Source organism: Podarcis melisellensis, assembly GCF_964234715.1.
Source record: "Podarcis melisellensis genome assembly, chromosome: 2".
Taxonomy (NCBI): Eukaryota; Metazoa; Chordata; class Lepidosauria; order Squamata; family Lacertidae; genus Podarcis; species Podarcis melisellensis.
In genome coordinates, this window is record NC_138529.1 from 7,668,098 (window position 1) to 7,688,279 (window position 20,182).

Below are 20,182 nucleotides of genomic sequence, written 5' to 3' on the forward strand. Positions count from 1 at the left end.
AAATACACAAGAAGGGAATGCAAATGAAGGTATTATATGTGCATCTGCAAGAAGAAGAAGAAGAGTTTGGATTTGATATCCCGCCTTTCACTCCCTTTAAGGAGTCTCAAAGCGGCTAACATTCTCCTTTCCCTTCCTCCCCCACAACAAACACTCTGTGAGGTGAGTGGGGCTGAGAGACTTCAGAGAAGTGTGACTGGCCCAAGGTCACTCAGCAGCTGCAGGTGGAGGAGCGGAGACGCGAACCCGGTTCCCCAGATTAGGAGACTACCGCTCTTAACCACTACACCATGGGTGTATTAATCATCAAGGACAGAGAAGAAGCACTGACCTGCTTATTCATGTACAAACAAGGCTTCAAAGAGTCTGATTGGTTCAATAGAAAATAATGCCAAGAAATTCTTTCTTTCTTTTTAAAAGGACAATATTTAAAAATGGTTATTTTCTTAAATCTGCATTATTATTATTATTATTATTATTATTAGTGGGAGGGGAGTTACAGCAAAAATGCTATTTGGTGAATTCAATCATTATTACCTAATAAATAATGTCTGGCGAAATCACAGCAAATTTTAATTTGTATATTTAATGGAGGTTAGTAAAAAGGAAAAAGAAGATGAAGACATGGCTCATGTCTTTGAAAAACGATAACTCAGCTTGTTACAGCTTAGCTCCTGCGTGATGAATGCATTTCATAATAATAAAAAAAAGTACATTTCACAATGACTTTCTTCACAATGTTGCCTTTGCTTCATAAGCAGCTAGGTGACTGCTAGGTCCCATTTTCAGGTGGCCTGAATAGCAATTTCTTTAAGCCCGAAGTTTACCATCCCATCTGTTTCACAATTGTTTGCCCATCTCTCCATCAATGACCCATCCAATCTTTCTAATCTACCTTCACACTTTTGACTGCTTCTCTTTTTTCTCTCTGTGACACATATACATTCATTTATATGTATCTTTTAAAAACGTTTTAAAAAAATTGTTTGCTTGGTTTCCCCCCACAGTCAAGTGGTATATAAATTTTATGAAACAAGCTAACTCAGATTCTAAAGTCTAGAAATTGGCTGAGCACAGCATGTATCTTATGGGATTCCTACATGTGACCTAGAAGGAGACAGAGACAGACAGAGAGAAGAAGTAGAAACAGTTTTGTTCTTAGTGCATGGAAGTTCATGCTGCAATTAATCAGGCCATCTCGAAGGTCCTGCAGAACAGTTGATCCTTTCCCTTCTGCTGTTTTAGCCCATCCGTTCTTCTTGCACTTTGCCATCCACAATCTACCATCTCCACCAAAGCAGAGGGTTGCATGCCTCAGTCGCCTCTTTGTTTCCTTATGCCCACCATCCAAAGTAAAAAAGAGAAGTGTCCTCCATGGATGTCCATCATTTGTTCATCAGCATGTGATCTCCATTCTCTTTTAGCTGGTGTTGCCCGTCTTAAGATTCATTCAGTGTTGCTGCTAGCTCCTTGGTGTAAAGGAACTGCTGCTGTCCCAAGGAGTTTTAGGGATGCCCATGCGAGAAGAGCCCAGACAGATCTGCTCTGACAAAGCATTTTGTTTACCAAGGTGATGAAGATCCTCCGTGAACTTCAAGTTGAGAAACTGCTCTTAGGGAGCCAAAGGCAATTTTCCACATAGAGGCAGATTTAGGGTGTAATTGCGGGCGTGCTTTTGGGGATTGTGAAAGGCGTGCTAATGCTTTGCATGCTGCAAAGCGGCTGCCTGCCATGGAGCTTTGCAATTAGAAATGCAGATGGAGATACTGATAGATAGGACCTCCATTGAGAATTAAGAGTGATGCACTGTGTCAATTAAAGAGCCTACTCCCCAGACAAAATAATCAAGCTTAAAGTATCTTAGTCACTGCAAAGACATTGTGCCATCATTGGTCATCATCATCGCCTTCTCTTCCTTTGGCAGTGAAGGGGTGTGCTAATGGGTAGGGTCAGTGTTTGGAAAATTGAAGATGAAGATCTGTCAACCACACCAAGTTCATGAGCACAATACAATGATATCCTTCTTCCCGCCCATGCAAACTCAAGCCCAGCTCCTCCCTAAAGCAGATATAAGGCAGGCTCTTTCCAACTCCGGATCCAGAGGGATTTGCTTCCCTTGGGCTCTGCACATCTCTTCATCTCCTTTTTTTTGCATTGCAACCTCTGGGCTTGATCATTTTCTCTGCTCCTCGTTCAACTCTGTCACAGTGATGTCTGTCAAAACCAGCAAAGTGAGCCGCAGAGGCTACAGCTCAACTTCTGTTATCGGCGGTGGTGGTGGTGGTGGAGGAGGAAGTAGAATTGGCTATTCTTCATCATGCCAGGGATATGGTGGAGGCATAAGAGGCCAATATGGCAGCAGGAGCCTCCATAACTATGGCAGTAGAGGAACAAGAATTTCCTATGGACGAGGCTATGGCTATGGCGGTGGAATGGGTGGCGGCTATGGTGGTGGGATCTGTGGTGGAGGAATAGGCGGTGGTTATGGTGGCGGAGGAATGGGCGGCGGCTATGGTGGTGGAGGAATGGGTGGCGGTTATGGTGGTGGAGGAATGGGTGGTGGTTATGGTGGTGGAGGAATGGGCGGTGGTTATGGTGGCGGAGGAATGGGCGGTGGTCCTTTCGGTGGTGGTTATGGTGGTGGAGGAATGGGCGGTGGTCCTTTCGGTGGGGGAATTGGCCCTGGTGTTAGTGGTGGAGGCATTGGCAGTGTCCAAATCGACCCAAGTCTTCTGAGACCAGTTCGTGTAGATATTGACCCCCAGATCCAGCAAGTGAAAAATCAGGAAAAAGAGCAAATCAAGAGTCTCAACAATCAATTTGCTAGCTTCATTGACAAGGTAAGCTGCCAGAAAAGGAAGTGATGCAGTCTGACTGATTTCACATAATGCATGTTGTCTGGGAAAGTGCAGTTAATTTTTGCTATGAACAGTTGAGTAACGTCTGAAAATATGGAAGCTTGAATTTTGAGATTTACATTATGGATTAGATGGGATTTAATTGCCACGGAATATTTTACTTAAATTCTGAAATCATGAGTTCTTTGCTTTATTTATTTATACATACCAGCATTTATATCCTACCCTTCTATATGCATATGTATCACTCAGGGCAGTGATACTTATATATCACAATATCTGTAACAGCCTCCTAGTTAACTGTTTACAAGCCATTAATGTCAGTTAAGGCCATTTGCAATGGCAGATGATCAGGTTGTTGAATATGTTTGTGGCATGAAACAAAGGGAAGAACATTTGCTCTGTTCCTCCCACCCACCCAATATTAAGAAAATTAAGAAGAAGCAGATGTCTGGAGTCTTTGAATTAACCAGCAGATTCACCAAGAGACTCCAGGATAGCAATAGTATGTTGCTACTTTTTTATTGGTGTTGGCTAAGACACAAGTGATATTCATTGGGAGAAATGTGTGTGTTACAGGTACATGGATGTATATGGTTTCACAAGACATATGAAATGGAAAAAGTTTTAACCTAAGTGTTAAGAGCTGCCCAAGGAAGTGTGCAGAATTGGCCCAATGGGATGCATTGAGGCTTGACACACAGGACAACATGCCATTTAAAATTGACGTTGCCTGAAACTTGGCTTCAAGCAAAATTCAAAGGGATTTCGGGAAGCTCCTCTGCTGAAACATTGGATTGTATCCAGTGATATTCCTGCTCAGAGTAGATCCATTTAAGTCAATGGATATGACTAACTTAGGTCCATTAAATTCAATGGATCTATTCTGAGTAGGACTAGCACTGGATATAACCCAAAGCAAGGATTCTAAGGAAGCAAAAAATCTTTTGGTATGACTAGCAAAACTTCTCAGCTGTGAGTTGCATGGCTGTTAAAACTAAAGTAGCTTTTTCGTATTTGTCAGGCGAACCTGGTGCCCTTCAGATGATGTTAGACTTCATCTCCTATCAGCCCCAGCTAGCATGGCTAGTGCGAGGGATGGTGGGAGTTGCAGTCCATCAACTTCAGTCCTAATATATGTCATATGAAGCTGCTGCTGACTCAGACCACTGGTCTATCTGGCCTAGTGTTGTCTATTTTGATTGGCTTAGGCTCTCCAGGGTCTCAAGTAGGGGTGTCCCCAGTCCTCCTACCTGATATACATTAATTACAGATGGCAACCTTTGACTGTCTTACATGCAATGTCATATCCCTGACATTGATCAGGGGGGGGAGTTTCCCCGCTGCTTCTGGATTGAATGAAGAGAGTAGTATACTACATCTTCACTATGATTCAGGAATGACCCTTCACATGACCCTACACAAGGCAACACTGCCTGGAACTCTTCTATCCCTTTGGTGCAGCTACCCACCTACCTAGTCATCCTGGGGCTGATAGCCAGGGCTATGGTGGCCTGTTATTTGTGTGGTCAGAATAGGATTTATCTAGGGTGAGCTTAAGATCCACCTCTGTGCACATCTTTTCCATCTGTTCCTCACTGTCATGTCTCTTTTTTGGTGTGCTTCTCTTGTGGATGATTTGCTGTCTGGTCAGTTTAAGGGTGGGTATGGTGGACATAAGTGTAGAATATTTGGTGAGCACCTTGAGGCATGTGGGGTGAAGGAACATAGGAAGCTGCCTTGCATTGAGTCAGAGCATTGATCCATCATATTCAGTATTGTCCACATTGACTGGTTGAGACTCTCTAGGTATTCAGACAGGAGTCTCACCTAGTCTTACCTGGAGATGACAGAGATCTTTTGCATGCAAAGCAGATGCTCTATACTGAGCTATTACTTCCTGAAAGTTTGAGATGATGTGGGAGAACACGGAACTCAGTCTAGGTGGTCCTCTTACTGGTGAATGCAGACCAAAGAGCAAGTATGGACTCCTCAGGCTGCCATTAGGGCATTGTGGCTGTGGCAAGAGCTGATCCACTCTGGTGGGTTGCTACCTCAAGCCAGGGTGGTGTTGCCCAGATAGAAGCAACTGTAGTTTACAGTGCCAACACTGGTTTATTATTGCACAGCTACATTTTACGGTCACCATAAAAATGACCTTTCATCCCAGTTTCTTATGTTGTGTCATCATTTGGGCAGCAGGCACTGATCTGTGGCCCTGCTATGAGAACCACAAAGCATAGTTCTAAGGAAATGGTAAGGTTCCACTGGCCCACAGAAACTGAAAATTGTGAGTGTTTCCAATTCTGAAATTATTAATTCAGAGTAACAACAAACAGGGGAAGCAGAGTGTAATTTGGGGCTTACCCAGGTTGCCTTCATGTGGCTCCAGTAACCTGTGAAAGAATGGACTTTGCTGTTAGCACCCATCTCCAATGTGCTATGATGCCGAACCTCTTCAATGTCTTATACATCTTCCATTTCTTGGGTTTCAGGTCCGGTTCCTAGAGCAACAAAACAAGGTTCTGCAAACCAAATGGCAGATCTTACAGCAGCAAACCCAGGGCCGAGGCCCACAGCAGAACCTGGATAGTGAGTTCCAGCAATTCATCAACGGCCTGAGAAGCCAAATTGAACGAATCCGTATGCAGAAGTCACAGCTGGCATCAGAACTTCAGAACATGCAGCACCTTGTAGAAGACTACAAGAACAAGTAAGGAACAACCAAAAATGAAAGGTGCTTCGTCACCACTATTTGTGCTTCAGGGGGAGATCTGCCGTTAATCATTAAGTGACTTTGGTTCAGAATAATGAAATTGTCCTCAGCTCCAGGGCATTCCAAATGAGTGCAGGTTGCACTCTGCACTACAACCTTCTGCAGTACAACAGAAGGTTGGAAACACTAATCTGAGTAGCTGTGTGTGTGTGTGTTTCTCTGGGGGATTTGCAATGTTCAGCTTGTGTGGTTTATTTTAATACCTTGGCATCTTATACACTTGCAGTTGTCTATCTCAGTGAGCTCATTGTGACCTCTTTTTTTCTGGTTTAAACAGGTATGAAGAAGAGATCAGCAGGCGCACATCTGCTGAGAATGAATTTGTGGTGCTGAAAAAGGTGAGAAGTGGCGCTTGGCAGCATACTGTAAATAGAGAAGGCATCGTGGTGGGATAGAATTGAATCAGGCATCAGAATGTTTTCAAGCCATTGCATAGAAATGTTGTTTTCTCCCATATGTCAGGGGGAAGTCAAGGCTACAAGTACAGCGGAACCTCGGGTTGCGAACACAATCCGTGTGGGAGGCACATTCACAACCTGCAGCATTCTCAACCCCCAGTGCCACATCTGCGCATGTGCGTGATGTAATCTGGCATTTCTGCACATGCACAAATCATGATTTAGTGCTTCTGCACATGTGCAAGCACTGAAACCCAGAAGTAACCCGTTCTGGTACTTGCGGGTTTCAGTGCGCCCGTAACCCGAAAATGCGTAACCCGAAGCGTCTGTAACCAGAGGTACCACTGTATAGGCCTTCTCCCTGACATATTAGCACAAGTTGGCAAATGTGCTTTCCCCTTCCCCATTTAATACTCACAGTATCCCTGTGAGGTAGGTTAGACTGAGAATCTGTGACTGGTCCAAGGTCACCCAGCAAGCTTCATGGTTGAGTGTGGATCGAAAACCTTTTCTCCCAGGTCCTGATCTGACACATTAACCACTGCACCACCTCTGGTTCTCTTGAGCCAGCAAACATGTTTAATGGCCTTTTGGAGAACAACTGAACCCTACAAGACACCTATCACTCATCTTTAGCTCTCACTGGAGAGCTCTTAGTAGCAAATTATACTGGATCTATAACAGTTCAAAAGGTCAATCATAGAAATTGCAGGGGCACACTGCAAAACATGGCAGCGTAGATTAAACTGCGGCTTCCTATGCATCCAGAGTAATTTGTTAAAAAATCCATTGTTTCATTAATAAATTGAGAGGAACTGTTGGATTAAGCCTGCTTGGCAGCCCCACCCTCTGACCCAGAAGCCCTTTCCCCCTACAGCCAAATGTGTGGGGAATTCCTGGGGTTTCTTGGTGAAGAGGGAAAGAAATCTGTGCGTGCTAGGAACACCCTGCCTTTAATTATGTCTTCCTATGGGAAGCAGAGTCCCTGTTGAGTCATCACAGCTAAACATCCCAACAGGAATGGAGAATAAAATGTTATCTATGTGGACATGCCTAAACTCTTGTATGTTGTGCCTCAGTCAGTGATAACACTCTGTGAAGCTTTAAAGTTTGCATTCCCCATAATCTCTCTTCTAGGATGTGGATTGTGCCTATATGACCAAGACTGACTTGGAAGCCAAAGTGGGTGCTCTAGCTGAGCAGATCCAATTCCTTAGACGTATCTTCCAACAGGTAAGGAATCTATCCATTCCATCTGCTAGCTAAGAATACTCTCTCTTCTACCATCACCCACTGAACCCACATTCAAAGGAACTGAATTCCCTCTCCTTAAAATAGATGAAGGCATACATGGGAATGTTACTTACCACTCCGCATAGTTTTGAGGGAGGGATGCAAGGAACCAGAGCAAAGTATGTGATAGTCACAGAGGACTAAAGGACTAAGATGGATAGCCCCAGAAGCCTCACTCCATCCTGGTGATTCTCTACTTTCCTTGACTGTGCTGAACTTCCTCCCAGCCACCACAATTAAACTGGGATGGGGATATCTGTGTTCACCTTAGGTTGGATTGCTCTATGCCCTGCACCTGAAACAAAAAGCTTAATCAGTGTAACAGCATGGCAAGTTTCAAGTTTGTTTCCCCCCTTTTCCTCTCTGAGATCTAGAAACTTGCATTCTTTTTTAAGAAGTGAAAGCTATGAAAAAGCACGAAAGCAATTACAACCCAGACACATCAAAATCATGCTTGTGGAGACATAATTTATATTAATTAGTTCAAACATAATTGATATTAATTGGGGTTTTTTCCATGAGTGGTGAATCAGGGGAGAAATGGCACAAATGAGGCAGATTGCAAGTCTTGCTGATTGATGGCTTTTTGGTCCTTTAACAGGAACTGTCTCAGGTCCAGATGGGTGGTCATGACACCTCTGTGGTGGTGAGTATGGATAACAGCAGCCACTTCAACTTGGAAGGCATCATTGATGAAGTACGAAATCAATATGAAGAGATTGCCCGGAGCAGCCGAGCTGAGGCTGAAAGTTGGTACCATAGCCAGGTAAGGAATCAAGCAAAGAGGAAACCTGACATGCCTTGTGGTTTCCTGGGTTTTCTTTCTATTGCAAGGGACCTGAGGGCAGATCACTTTTTCCATGGGACCCCTGTGAAGGAAGGAAAATCACTGCAAATCTCGAACCGAGAATTCTTAGCTCCTTAGCCAAACTAGAATATTATTTGGAGGTGGGGGAAGCCATGACATTTAAAATGGCAGCCACAATTCCTAGTCCTATGCTGAAGCCATGATAGTCAAACTGGTGTAATGATATCAACATAGGCTTGTAGCATAGTGAGAAGTTCTCTGCAGTTTGCTGCTTCCATCATGAACCAGGGATGGATTTAGGGCTGTGTGAGCAGTGTGCCTGCGCTGAGTGCTGAGACAAAGGGGTACTGGGCTTTAGGAAGGAGTCACGAGGCTCTGACAGGGTCATAGAGTTCATCTAGTTAGCACCTTCATGATTTTGGGAAGGAGGTACGAGGACCCTGGGATCCTGCCAGAGCCCTCACACTTCCTTCCCAAAGAAGGGCACCTCCTTGCCTACCTTTGGAAAGGCACTGCAAGGACTTAAGGGGGCACCAAATTCTGGCCTCGCACAGGGCACCATAGTACCCAAATCTGCCCCTGCATGACCCCTGTGCTTGGGCTAATGTGTTGTGGTAGAGGGACCTTTGGATGGGACCTTCTCACCTGCCTTTGGAAAGGAACTGCAAAGACTGAAGGGGGCACCAAATTTTGGCCTTTCACAGGGTACCATAGTACCCAGATCTGCCCCTGCATGACTCCTGTGCTTGAAGCTAATGTGTTGTGGCAGAGGGACCTTTGGATGGTATCCATCATTAGAAAATTGCTGGAGGAATTTTTGCTTTGTTTCTTAAACACAACACTGTTTCTGCCCAACAGTATGAAGCTCTGCAAAACACAGCTGGAAGACATGGGGACAGCCTGACTAACACCAGACATGAGATTCAAGAGCTGACTAGGAACATTCAGAGACTGCGTGGGGAGATTGACCGTGTCAAGAAGCAGGTATGGCAATGAACATTCCATTTGAGCAAAGGCTGAAAAGTGTCTTCTTTTTCAGGAGGTCCACATCACACCACATGGGTGTAAAGCTCATCTTAGCTATCAGATGGGCTTTAGCTCAATGATAGCTTGTGGAAGCTCCTAGTCCAATCCTTGATAATTCCAGGTCTAAGTATTACTTGTTGTCTTAGACCTTGGAAGCGACCAAATGCCTCTCTTGAAACTGATGGTATTCTGACTCAGCAACTTCATACATTTATCTCTGAAAGATGCCTGATGCCCATTATTCTCTTTTGGAAATGCCCCTCCAATCTCTCAACACTCTGCAATCTATTAAGGATGGCGGTGGCTTTGTTCAACCGTTGCATCAGATCAGGCAAGCACACAATGCAAATTGCATTGCCTGTATGTAAATTCAGGCGTGACAGTGATTGAAGTTACATTTCCCTGAGAAGCCTGGGTGGTTCAAGGGACATCATGTTGCAATTTGAACATGGGAGGCTTTTAGGGTGGAAACGTTTTGGCTTTAAACCAAGTCTTATCTGTAAATCTTGGGGAGCTGCAGTCAGTCAATTTGGACCAGCCTGGCACCCTTCTGGACTACAATTCCCATAAACCCCAGCCAGCATAGCTAATGGTTGTGGATAATGGGAACTGTAATCTAAAACCATGTTAGGGAAGGCTTGTGTAAGCAGTACTGACCTAGATGATCAAATGATCGGAGTCTGTATAAGGGAGTTTCCTATGTTTCTCAGCTTTAAACATCTGAGCGAGAAGGGATGCTGACTCATCACTTAGTGGATTGTGCAGGCAGCAGTAGTCGTTCTGTTCTGAGTCTTGTCTCCTGCCTAAAAGGAATCTGGCAGAAACTCTGCTCCACTGCACCCGTACACATGCCTTGGAGAGGAAGAGCTCCTTTCTGGGGAGGACCTTGGCTTACAACTGTTGCTCAGCAATGGACTCATGATACTCTAATTCAAGATGCATGGATGTTGGAAATGTCAGCACATTCATCTTGGCTACACGGAGGCCACATGGAATAGCCTCTGTGTGGTGCCCTCTCCAAGCTGCTGCCTTAATGTGCAGTATAATGTCAGAAGTGTTGCTCCATATTCTACAGAGAGTTCTCAGTTTCTCACACATCAACTGGTGCTAGAAGCCGCCACTCTTCTGTGGAAATGTGCTAAGGTGCCAAGTGTCAGCTGAGATACCTTAGTACAGGAAGACTGGAAAAAGCACCTGGAGGTAGACTTACCAAAAGACCCCAAATATTGCTTAATTTTCTCCATTAAATAATGACATCTAACATACCAATAAGTAGAAAAGACATGTGTTGGGAGAGCTGAACTTGATCCCAGGCTTACCTGGACTCAGCCTCTGAACCTGTTTGGAATATCAGGATTCAGACTTGAAAGAAATGGCTCAGTTCAGGCAAAGTTTTGGTCCCCACCACTGCTGAGCACTCACAAGAAGTCTTTCCTCCTGATGTCATTGGACTCCAACTCTCATCAGTCTCATTCAGCATGGCCAATGGCCAGTCCAGCAACATCTGGTGGGCAACAGGTTGGGAAAGGATGCTCGTGGCATTTTGAAATCATCTTTCAGGGCAGTGACGAAGGCTCCTATGCAGTTTTGAGCCTCAGCATCTTTCTTTTTCTAAGATCATTAACAGGGCCATATCCCTTGGCACTATGGGTCCAGGCTGGCCTATAAATCCCATTCTTTGACCTGGAAACAATTATCCCTGATGGGTGCTCAGATCAGGGATGGATCAGTCTGTTCCCAGCCTTTGTTCCTAAATTCAAGGTTTCAGGTGATAGACAGGAATGATGAGACAGATATTCAGAGATTGGACTGAACAGCTGTCAGAAAAACCTGGGCTTCTGATGTAATCCCTGCCTGGGAGGCTTGTTAAATAGCTGGGTAGGTAAACAAAGCAACAAGGAAGGCTGGGATTGCAAAAAGTCCATCCCAAGGTCTCAGTCGTAGTGGAAACAGAAAAGTTTTTATCTTTCCCTTCTTCTTGTCTTGCAGTGTGCTCAGCTACAGTCAGCCATTGCTGAAGCTGAGGAGCGTGGCGAGTTGGCCCTCCGGGATGCTAGGCAGAAACTGGAAGAATTGGAATGTGCCCTGACAAAGGACAAGGAAGAGTTGGCTCGCCTATTGAAAGAGTACCAAGAACTGCTGAACGTCAAGCTTGCTCTGGACATTGAGATTGCCATGTACAGGAAACTGCTGGAAGGAGAAGAGAGCAGGTGGGTGACCATTGCAACCTTCCACAGAGGGAATTTTTTTTCTTTGTAGGTTAACTGGACCGAGCGTCTGCAAGCAGCATCTGCCTATATTGTGGGTTCAGGAAGGATTCTGCAAATATTTGAACATTCATAGAATGCTTAGTGGCATATTGGACATCCAAATTATGGGGAGCAAATTTGTTATGGCTCCAGAAGGAATGTCCTTGGTGGTTTTATTGTTTGTTTTGTTTTGTTAATTTGTTATGCCTCCTTGGTGTATTGTGTGCTTTCCTTTACTTATTTTGATGACGTTGCGTAGCACTCTGCCTCCTCTGCTTGTTTCTCATTGGGCCGGATTATATGGATTGATTTGCAGGAGGGAATTTTGGGGGGTGGGGTTGGAGGATGGAAGGTCTAGCCTTGTAAAATGGGCATAGGACTACATGGCTTTTGGGGTCACTTGTAAGTCGGGCCTAGTAATTCTATGACTCACAGATGCTAGACAGGACTACTATTATCTGCTGACCCCACTCTGCCTTTTAAGTCAGGCTTCCTCAAACTTGGCCCTCCAGATGTTTTTGGCCTACAACTCCCATGATCCTTCGCTAGCAGGACCAGAGGTCAGGGATGATGGGAATTGTAGTCTCAAAACATCTGGAGGACCGAAGTTGAGGAAGCCTGGATTAAGTGATCGTACTTGTAGCGAAAATAAGGTTTCGTTTCATTTTGTGACCAATTTTTCTTATTCCTAAACAGGCTGAGTGGCCAAGGATCCCAAGTCCATGTCTGTAAGTAGCTTCCATGTTCACCTTCACTGTTTCAAACATGAATTATTTTCAACATGAAAGTGTATGTACTGAACCTGTGTTTCCTTTGCAGCTGTGAGGAGTTCCCAGTATGGCGGCGGCATGGGAGGAATTGGCGGCGGCATGGGCGGAATTGGCGGCGGCATGGGCGGCGGCATGGGTGGAATTGGCGGCGGCATGGGCAGCGGCATGGGCGGAATTGGCGGCGGTGGCGGCATGAGCGGCGGCGGCATTAGCGTTGGTAGCATGGGCGGCGGCATTAGTGGCGGCAGCATCATAGGGGGAGGAATGGGCGGTGGAAGTTGTGGCTATGGCGGTGGAAGCGGAGGTTATGGTGGTGGAAGCGGGGGCTACGGAGGTGGAATCATAGGAGGAGGAGGCTCTGGAGGCTCCTGCATAGGCGGTGGTGGATACTCTCAAGGTTCCGGTTCCGGCTCTAGCACGATCATTAGGAGAACCACCACAAGCAGCTCATCCATCAAAGGCGGAAGGCATTAAATGTCCCAGCTGGTTCCTAAAAGGAAAGAAACATCTTCTAGCTTCTTGTGGCATCAGCGCAACACCTTCAACCCCACCCTGGTAATACAGAAAAGAACAAACTGTGTCCTTTAAAACACAATGTTGTATCTATTTTGCTCCCCAAGAAAGCACCATTAACCTTACCATCTTCCATCTTGCTTCTGTCACCTGTTGCTTAGTTGTACAATGGTGGAAGATAGCTGGTAGAGAATGCTAATGAAATATGCTGATGGTGTTGCATTTTAGGATATCAGTTAGCAGAGAGGAGCTGGAAGGGGGAAGGGGAGGAGTGTGTTTCTTTCAGAGTATGCTGTACATTTTTTGGCTTTTTATGGTGGCTGCCAGTTCATGGCATTCTGTATTGAAGTGGCCTTTCCTTCTCTTTCTTGAGGCTTCTTCCAGTTGGTTGTTCTCTCCAGGTGTTGCTGTAGTTCCTTGCTTCCCAAAAGACATAATTTGTCCCCACTGTATTGGACTATGTGCTGATGTTGGACCAGCCAACATTGATAATGTTAAGTCACGATTGCTCTTATCTGCCTAGAAAGAGAAAAGAAAATAGAGCATTTCCTCCCTTGAATCAAAGTCATGATTTAATCAATGATCAGGCGGCCTGATTGTGGCTCCAGAGCAACAAGGTCCTGTACAACACTGAGTAAACAATCATTTACTATAATGGTGTCATTGGAAAAGCTATCTCATTATCAAAAGTACATTCTTGTGTCAGTTTTGTGAATTACATTGCACCTGTCTTTATTTCCCATGGTTTGCTTCCCAGGTTGTTGGGAGGTGGCCATTTTCAATAAACTGCAGTCAAGTCATATGTGGTCTTGATTATCATTTACTTATTGGTACATTTCATTTAAGGCTAAAACGACTTTGGAGGGGATCTTGTACACTGTCAGTTTTTAGCTAGTGGTCATGGCCTGATCTAAAGTGGGTTGCAAAAACAGCACTGCCACTATACAAATGTATGGCAAGAAGTTCAGAAAAGGGTCTCCAAATGCAAGTTAAAAGGTCAGGAAAAGGCTGGAGATTGCTGTCATATGGCATCTCTGAAGCTGAATTAGCTTTCAAAAAACTCTTGCAATGAAATCCTGTGCATGTTTACTTAGGAATTAAGGCCCATGGGACAAACCTGAACAAGCGTTTATAGGATTGCAGCTTCCTTTCTCCAGCATTCAGAAATGCGGGTGATGTTTGGGTTACACATGGATTTAGTCTGGCCAATTAATACTTTTGTTTCTTAAAATTAAGCAATATAATTCATGATTTAAGAACACAATCCAACTAAAAGCTCAGAGTGGCAGAAACGATACTATCAAGCGTTGACCCAAGGATAGGAATCCACCTTCCAGCCTGTCATTGCAATTATAACGAGTCTCTGGATCACAGCATGCTTCATTACATTAGTTCCCAAGTGTCACAGGTGAGACTAAGAGGTGTTCCTAATGCTGGTTGTGAATATGTCCTGGGGGAGAGCAATCTAAATAAATTAAGCATTCCCTTTCAAAATGAAACAATAGTAGCCACTTAAAGAACCACTTGCTACTCACTGGCTCACCTGACAGGAAGAGGCTAGTTTTGGAATAGAGCAGGCATCCCCGACCTTTGGCCCTCCAGATATTTTGGACTACAATTCCCATCATCCCTGACCACTGGTCCTGTTAGCTAGGGATCATGGGAGTTGTAGGCCAAAACATCTGGAGGGCCGCAGGTTGGGAATAGAGGCTTTGGCTTTGCTTTGTCTGTGAAAAAAGGGAGCTCTGAAGCCCCTATGAACACCCTTTTACATGCCCTTGCCTTTCAAAATCGACAGCAGGAGGGAATCACCATGAGCCAGCAGAATCTAGTAGAAAGAGAATCCTGGAAGAAAACCTAGAGTCATTCCTTGAACTATGAAAAATACCATGTGTGCCAAATTCCTCCTTTTGAATAAATTATGCAGGCTGCTACATTTTGCATAAATGTTGCAAAGTATAATTTATTCTAAATTTGCTTTCTGAAGACTCAGAATTTCTTCTGAGATTGGTTTTTTTTTTTTTTTGGTAAAGAATAGAGTGGCAGGGGGTAGACAACAGTATGTAGGTGGAGACTCAGAGCTATGGGAAAGGGGCCAAGAACTATGGGGGGCTATGAAGGCTGACCCTCTAATCACTGGAACCTCTTCCCAGCTTCTGGGAGTCTATTCACATAGATTAATTAGATGGCAAACATCTAATGTGAGCACACAGGGAAAGCCTATGTCTGGAAACAGCATCAAAACAGAAGGCAGTCATGGCATCTCAACTGTGCCTTTCCATTATAATGTTATATTATCCATTAGGAGACATGAAGTGGATGAGAACATATTGGTCTCTTACAAACAGTGTGAACAGGTCAGTCCAAATGTTAACAGGATGGCAAATTTATCATCATCATCATCATCACCCCCAGAGTTTCATGGACAGCTTGCCAAAGACATCCCAGGTATTTCACTGGCTAATCGTTTGATGAGTTCACTGCCATGGCAACAGCCACAATGGATCTGTACATTGTAATGTAATGGGTGGAGGCTTGCTGATGTCATCATGGAAAGTGTGAATGAGGAATAAGTCTGCCAGTCTGCTAGATAAGAAAGGCAGCTGCAATACATCTTCCCGGTTTAAACTGAAACTGGCTAAAAGTGTGTGTGTGTGTAACACAAAAACTGAAAAAAGAGGGAATGCAATTGTTACAGATTTTTCTTTTCGTACTACAACCATTACAACAATCCTTTTCTTCTTTTAAAAGTAACCACTAAAAGTAAGCAATTATGCCGATAGCATAATGATAAAGCCATCATATAAGCAATACAAAACATCATCATCACCATCATTATTATTTTATTTAGATTTCTTACTTATGCTTCCTCGGGACGCTGGTGGCGCTGTGGTCTAAGCCACAGAGCCTAGGGCTTGCCGATCAGAAGGTCGGTGGTTTGAATCCGCGCGATGGGGTGAGCTCCCGTTGTTCGGTCCCAGCTCCTGCCAACCTAGCAGTTCAAAAGCACGTCAAAGTGCAAGTAGATAAATAGGTACCGCTCTGGCGGGAAGGTAAGCGTGTTTCCGTGAGCTGCTCTGGTTCGCCAGAAGCGGTTTAGTCATGCTGGCCACATGACCCGGAAGCTGTACGCTGGCTCCCTCGGCCAGTGTAGCGAGATGAGCGCCACAACCCCAGAGTCATCTGCGACTGGACCTAACGGTCAGGGGTCCCTTTACCTTTACCCATGCTTCACCATAAGGTCCCAGTACAAATGTAACAAACAATTTCTAAAAGCAATAACAAGCACTTTTACCAGCATTTAAAAGCAAACCAGAAAAACCTGCTTGGAAGGTGCCCTCTATTTGCAGGTCTTTTCTGGTCCAGGTCTGGGGTAAAGAAAGGAAAGACGTGGCCTTGAAGTTGTCTGTCAACATTTATTCCGAGTAGGTACACAGGTCACTTGGCCACAGTTTTCCCCACTATGGTGAGATGTACTTATTCCTACAGGAGGCAGTGATGGCTGCCAACTTGGATTAATCTAATCTTTTAAAAGAATTAGCTTTATCCTCCCTTAATTTATCTAATTCTTTCAAAAGCTTAGATTAATCCATTGACACTTTTGCTCGGCCTCCGCAATTGGAGGCGGTAATGGTTCTGAATACCAGGTGCTAGAAGCCACAAGAGTGAAGAATGCTTTTGTGTTCAGGTCCTGCTTAGATTTCCCTTGGGGGCATCTGGTTGGCAACCGTGAGAACCATCATGTGGCCTGATCCAGTAGGGCTCTTTTTATGTATTTGGATTTGAATCTTAGAAATTATTAATAAATGTGCATCTATTCATCTAAATCAGCACCTGCCATTTTGATGCAAATCTGTGTCCTCTTTTGCCCTCTCTTTGTGATGATGCATAATTGGCCACAACCTAACAGGTTACACCTCTGCAATACTGTTTCCTGCAATAGATAAATTCTAGACCCCACCCTAATGAATCCAGCCTGTTTATCCTGTCTCTTACCACACTTCTTCTCCTATATATGCACCTACACCTTCAAGTTGCAGTTAAGCCTGTGTGATTCTCTACATTTCTGCTGGTTCATATGGTTCAGTGTGCCCAGATCTTTACTGCTCAGACTGGGTGATACTGACCTCTGTCACTTTCCCATCTTGCTCACAAACAGTCCTGGTTCATAGAGTCCCAGGATGACAGAGAGAGAAGGAAGCAACATACCATATAATATTCAATCTTAAAGTCACAAAGACTCAGCATTTTTGCCTCCTCCTTGGACTCTAAGTGAATGATGTCTCTTCCACACTACACATTAAAATCTTAGTTAAACCTCCATTTAAGTCCATTTTAGGGGCCTAATCCTGCCTGCCGGTCAGAAAAAAACCCTCAACGACCTTAATCCTAAAAGAAGCTCAACAGCTCCAACCCTAAAGAAAGCTCAACAGCTTCAGTCCTAAATAAGGTCAACAACTTTGGTTGGCCCTTTGGTTGGTCCCCACAGCCCTTCACTTCATCACTTCATCAATTCTGGCCCTCTTTGAAAAATGTTTGGACACCACTGACCTAAACTATGGGTGTAGGATACCTAAAGTATGGGTTTTTGTGACAGGACTCATCCCTGACCCTAGCATGATCCAGTCCCTAGGCCAACTGCACACTTCCAGGCTCCACCTCAACCTACCAGAGACATTTTGCCACGGCCTGCTAGCCTCTCAGGCTCTGCCCTGACCCCCAGGGTCTGTATCTCTGAAGATTTGGGCAATAATATCCAGACCGCCACCACAAGCCCTCAGTCTCCCTGTAACCCAAGCCTTAGCTAACAGAACACTTGAATCTAGCTGATTCATTTCATGCCAATCTGCCCAGATGCTTCTCCACCTGACTTAGGGTTGCTTGGTCCACCGAGATCCTAAGACCCAGAGGGCAGAGGCTATAACAAGACGGGGTGGAGAACCTGCAGATATGTTGCTGGAATACAGCTCATATCATCTCTAGCCATTAGCCATGCTGGCTAAGGCTGATGGGATTTGGAGTCCAATACCATCTGAAAGGCCACAGGTCCCCCTTTTCTGAAGTAAGGGATGCTGCCTGATAGGTTATGGAGTGGAGCCTGCTGGAATAGGGCAGAAGCCTAGCTTAACCTGACAGGAAAGAGAACCTGGTAGATGAAGGGAACAGATCCTGGCTGTGTCTGGTGCATCAGAGGTTGGAGACTGATGAGTATGGTGTGTGTGTGTGTGTGTGTGTGTGTGTGTGAAAGCTAACAGCAAAGGTTATGAAAGCTGAGCAGAAATGATCCTTGTGGTCCCTTCCAACTCTGCAATTCTATGATATTGGTGATTCTCTGACAGTTTGCAGCTATGATAATCTCTTTGTCCCAAGGGTGGAGATGCTTTCCTAGCTTTTGGAATGAAAGCAACCACAGCACAGAGTCGAAGAGTTTGGCAATCCACCCCCCCCCAATGTTGCCTAAATACCTGCACAACACTTGCCAAACGAAAGCAAGCATTTCCCAGTTGCCTAGGCACCACAGGCACACACCCTACTCTTTGCACTATGTTGTAAGGATGCTGTGCAGCCTACTGAACTACATGGACCATTAGTCTGACTCAACAGAAATCAGCTTCCTATGTTCCTTAGTCAAGCTCTAAACTCTTACATGGCCTTTCATTTTTTCTAGGGCAGGGGTGCACAAACGTTTTTCAAAGAGGGCCAGATTTGATGAAGTGAACATGCGTGAGGGCCGACCAAAGTTGCTGAGCTTTTTTAAAAATATATACTGATTTTTTAATACTGATTTATACTGCCACGGGGGCCAGATTAAATCGACCGGCAGGCCCAGATTAGGCCCCCAAAACGGACTTTGGACATGCCTGTTCTAGGGTCAGATGAGCTAACCAAAGTCCAGAATGGGGTCAGACTAGAGTTGCAGGACCTTGGATAGCTCCAATCGGACTCTACCTGCCTGACTAACCACCACCAAGTGTTTGTCATAGTGGTGGTAGGTAATTTTTGATTCTGGACTTAATGATCTTATGAGAAGGCCCTATGTAGTTGGTCTTATGACCATTGAACCTCTTTATGTGCTTTTGGCTACAGTAGAATGATCATTTCAAGCCTTTTTCAGCAAGGTGGAAGGAGAGGGTCCTGTGGGCACCTGCAAAGTCTTTGATGGGCCCATGTGTGCCCATGGGCACCATGTTGGCAACCTCTGCTTTAATATTATATTGAAAGAAACCCAAACAATTCATTTATACATTTACTACACACACACATGTACAATATCAATACAAAAAACATACAAAATTATCATTCATGGTTTATGGTATTATAGGATGGTTTTATTGGATGGTTTGTCCATCCTATAATAAACAGTCCCCTAAAATAAGTTACAGTGGTACCTCACGTTAAGTACTTCATTCGTTCCGGAGGTCTGTACTTAACCTGAAACTGTTCTTAACCTGAAGCACCACTTTAGCTAATGGGGCCTCCTGCTGCTGCCGTGCCGCTGGAGCATGATTTCTGTTCTCACCCTGAAGCAAAGTTCTTAACCTGAAGCACTATTTCTGGGTTAGCAGAGTGTGTAACCTGAAGCGTATGTAACCTGAAGCGTATGTAACCTGAAGCGTATGTAACCCCGAGGTACCACTGTATAGCCATTTTTTAAATTATTATTTCCTAATCATATTTTTCAGAAATCCATGCTGACTATTGGTGATCACAGCATTCCTTTCTAGGTGCTCACAGACTGTTTGCTTAATGATCTGCTCCAGAATCTTCCCTGGTATTGATGTCAGACTGACTGGGCGGTAATTATTTGGGTCCTCTCTTTCCCCCTTTTTGAAAATAGGGACAACATTTGCCCTCTTCCAGTCTGCCGGGACCTCACCTGTTCTCCAGGAATTCTCAAAGATGACTGCCAGTGGTTCTGAGATCACATCTGCCAGTTCTTTTAATACTCTTGGATGCAGTTCATCTGGCCCTGGAGACTTGAATACATCTAAACTAGCCAAGTATTCTTGTACTATCTCCTTAGTTATTCTGGGCTGTGTTTCCTCTGCTGAATCATTTGCTCCAAATTCTGCAGGTCGGGCATTATTTTCTTTATTGGAGAAGACTGAGGCAAAGAAGGCATTGAGGAGTTCAGCCCTTTCTAGTGCTGTGGTCTAAACCACTGAGCCTTGGGCTTGCCGATCCAAAGGTCAGCGGTTTGAATCCCATATGTCAGGAGTGCTCTGATGGTGTTTCCTGCTTGGCAGGGGGTTGGACTCGATGGCCCTTGTGGTCTCCTTCAACTCTATGATTCTATTCTATGATTCTACTACATGAGAGTAGGATGATCCTAACATGGTTATGGGCCCAGGAATCGGGGCCACAGACCCAGTGCCAACAGAGCTGTACAGTTGTCTGGTTTCGCACAGACATTCTAATAAATAGGAATGGGGTAAGTGTCCCTCTTCTCACACATGCATTCGTTGCCCAGAGATGGAAGGAAGGAGAAGT

General features: G+C 44.7%; 1 protein-coding gene and 1 long non-coding RNA gene across 6 annotated transcripts in view; one reads left to right on the plus strand and one right to left on the minus strand.

Moving 5' to 3' along the window:
• The window catches only part of LOC309363003, a 227,142-nt gene that overhangs the window by 166,986 nt on the left and 39,974 nt on the right, over positions 1–20,182 (minus strand). The gene's annotated exons all lie outside the window — the stretch shown is intronic.
• LOC309362785 (keratin, type II cytoskeletal 7-like) lies at positions 2,088–13,491 on the plus strand. 2 transcript variants are annotated; one of them, XM_081898621.1, is made up of 10 exons: positions 2,088–2,840; positions 5,354–5,571; positions 5,912–5,972; positions 7,170–7,265; positions 7,927–8,091; positions 8,992–9,117; positions 11,149–11,369; positions 12,105–12,136; positions 12,228–12,271; positions 12,323–13,491. In XM_081898621.1, the coding sequence occupies exons 1-10, from the start codon at positions 2,211–2,213 to the stop codon at positions 12,650–12,652; spliced, it is 1,923 nt and encodes a 640-aa protein (XP_081754747.1). In that variant the 5' UTR covers positions 2,088–2,210; the 3' UTR covers positions 12,653–13,491. The 2 variants fall into 2 exon arrangements, with proteins under 2 accessions (XP_081754747.1, XP_081754746.1); XM_081898620.1 differs by having other exon boundaries at positions 12,228–13,491.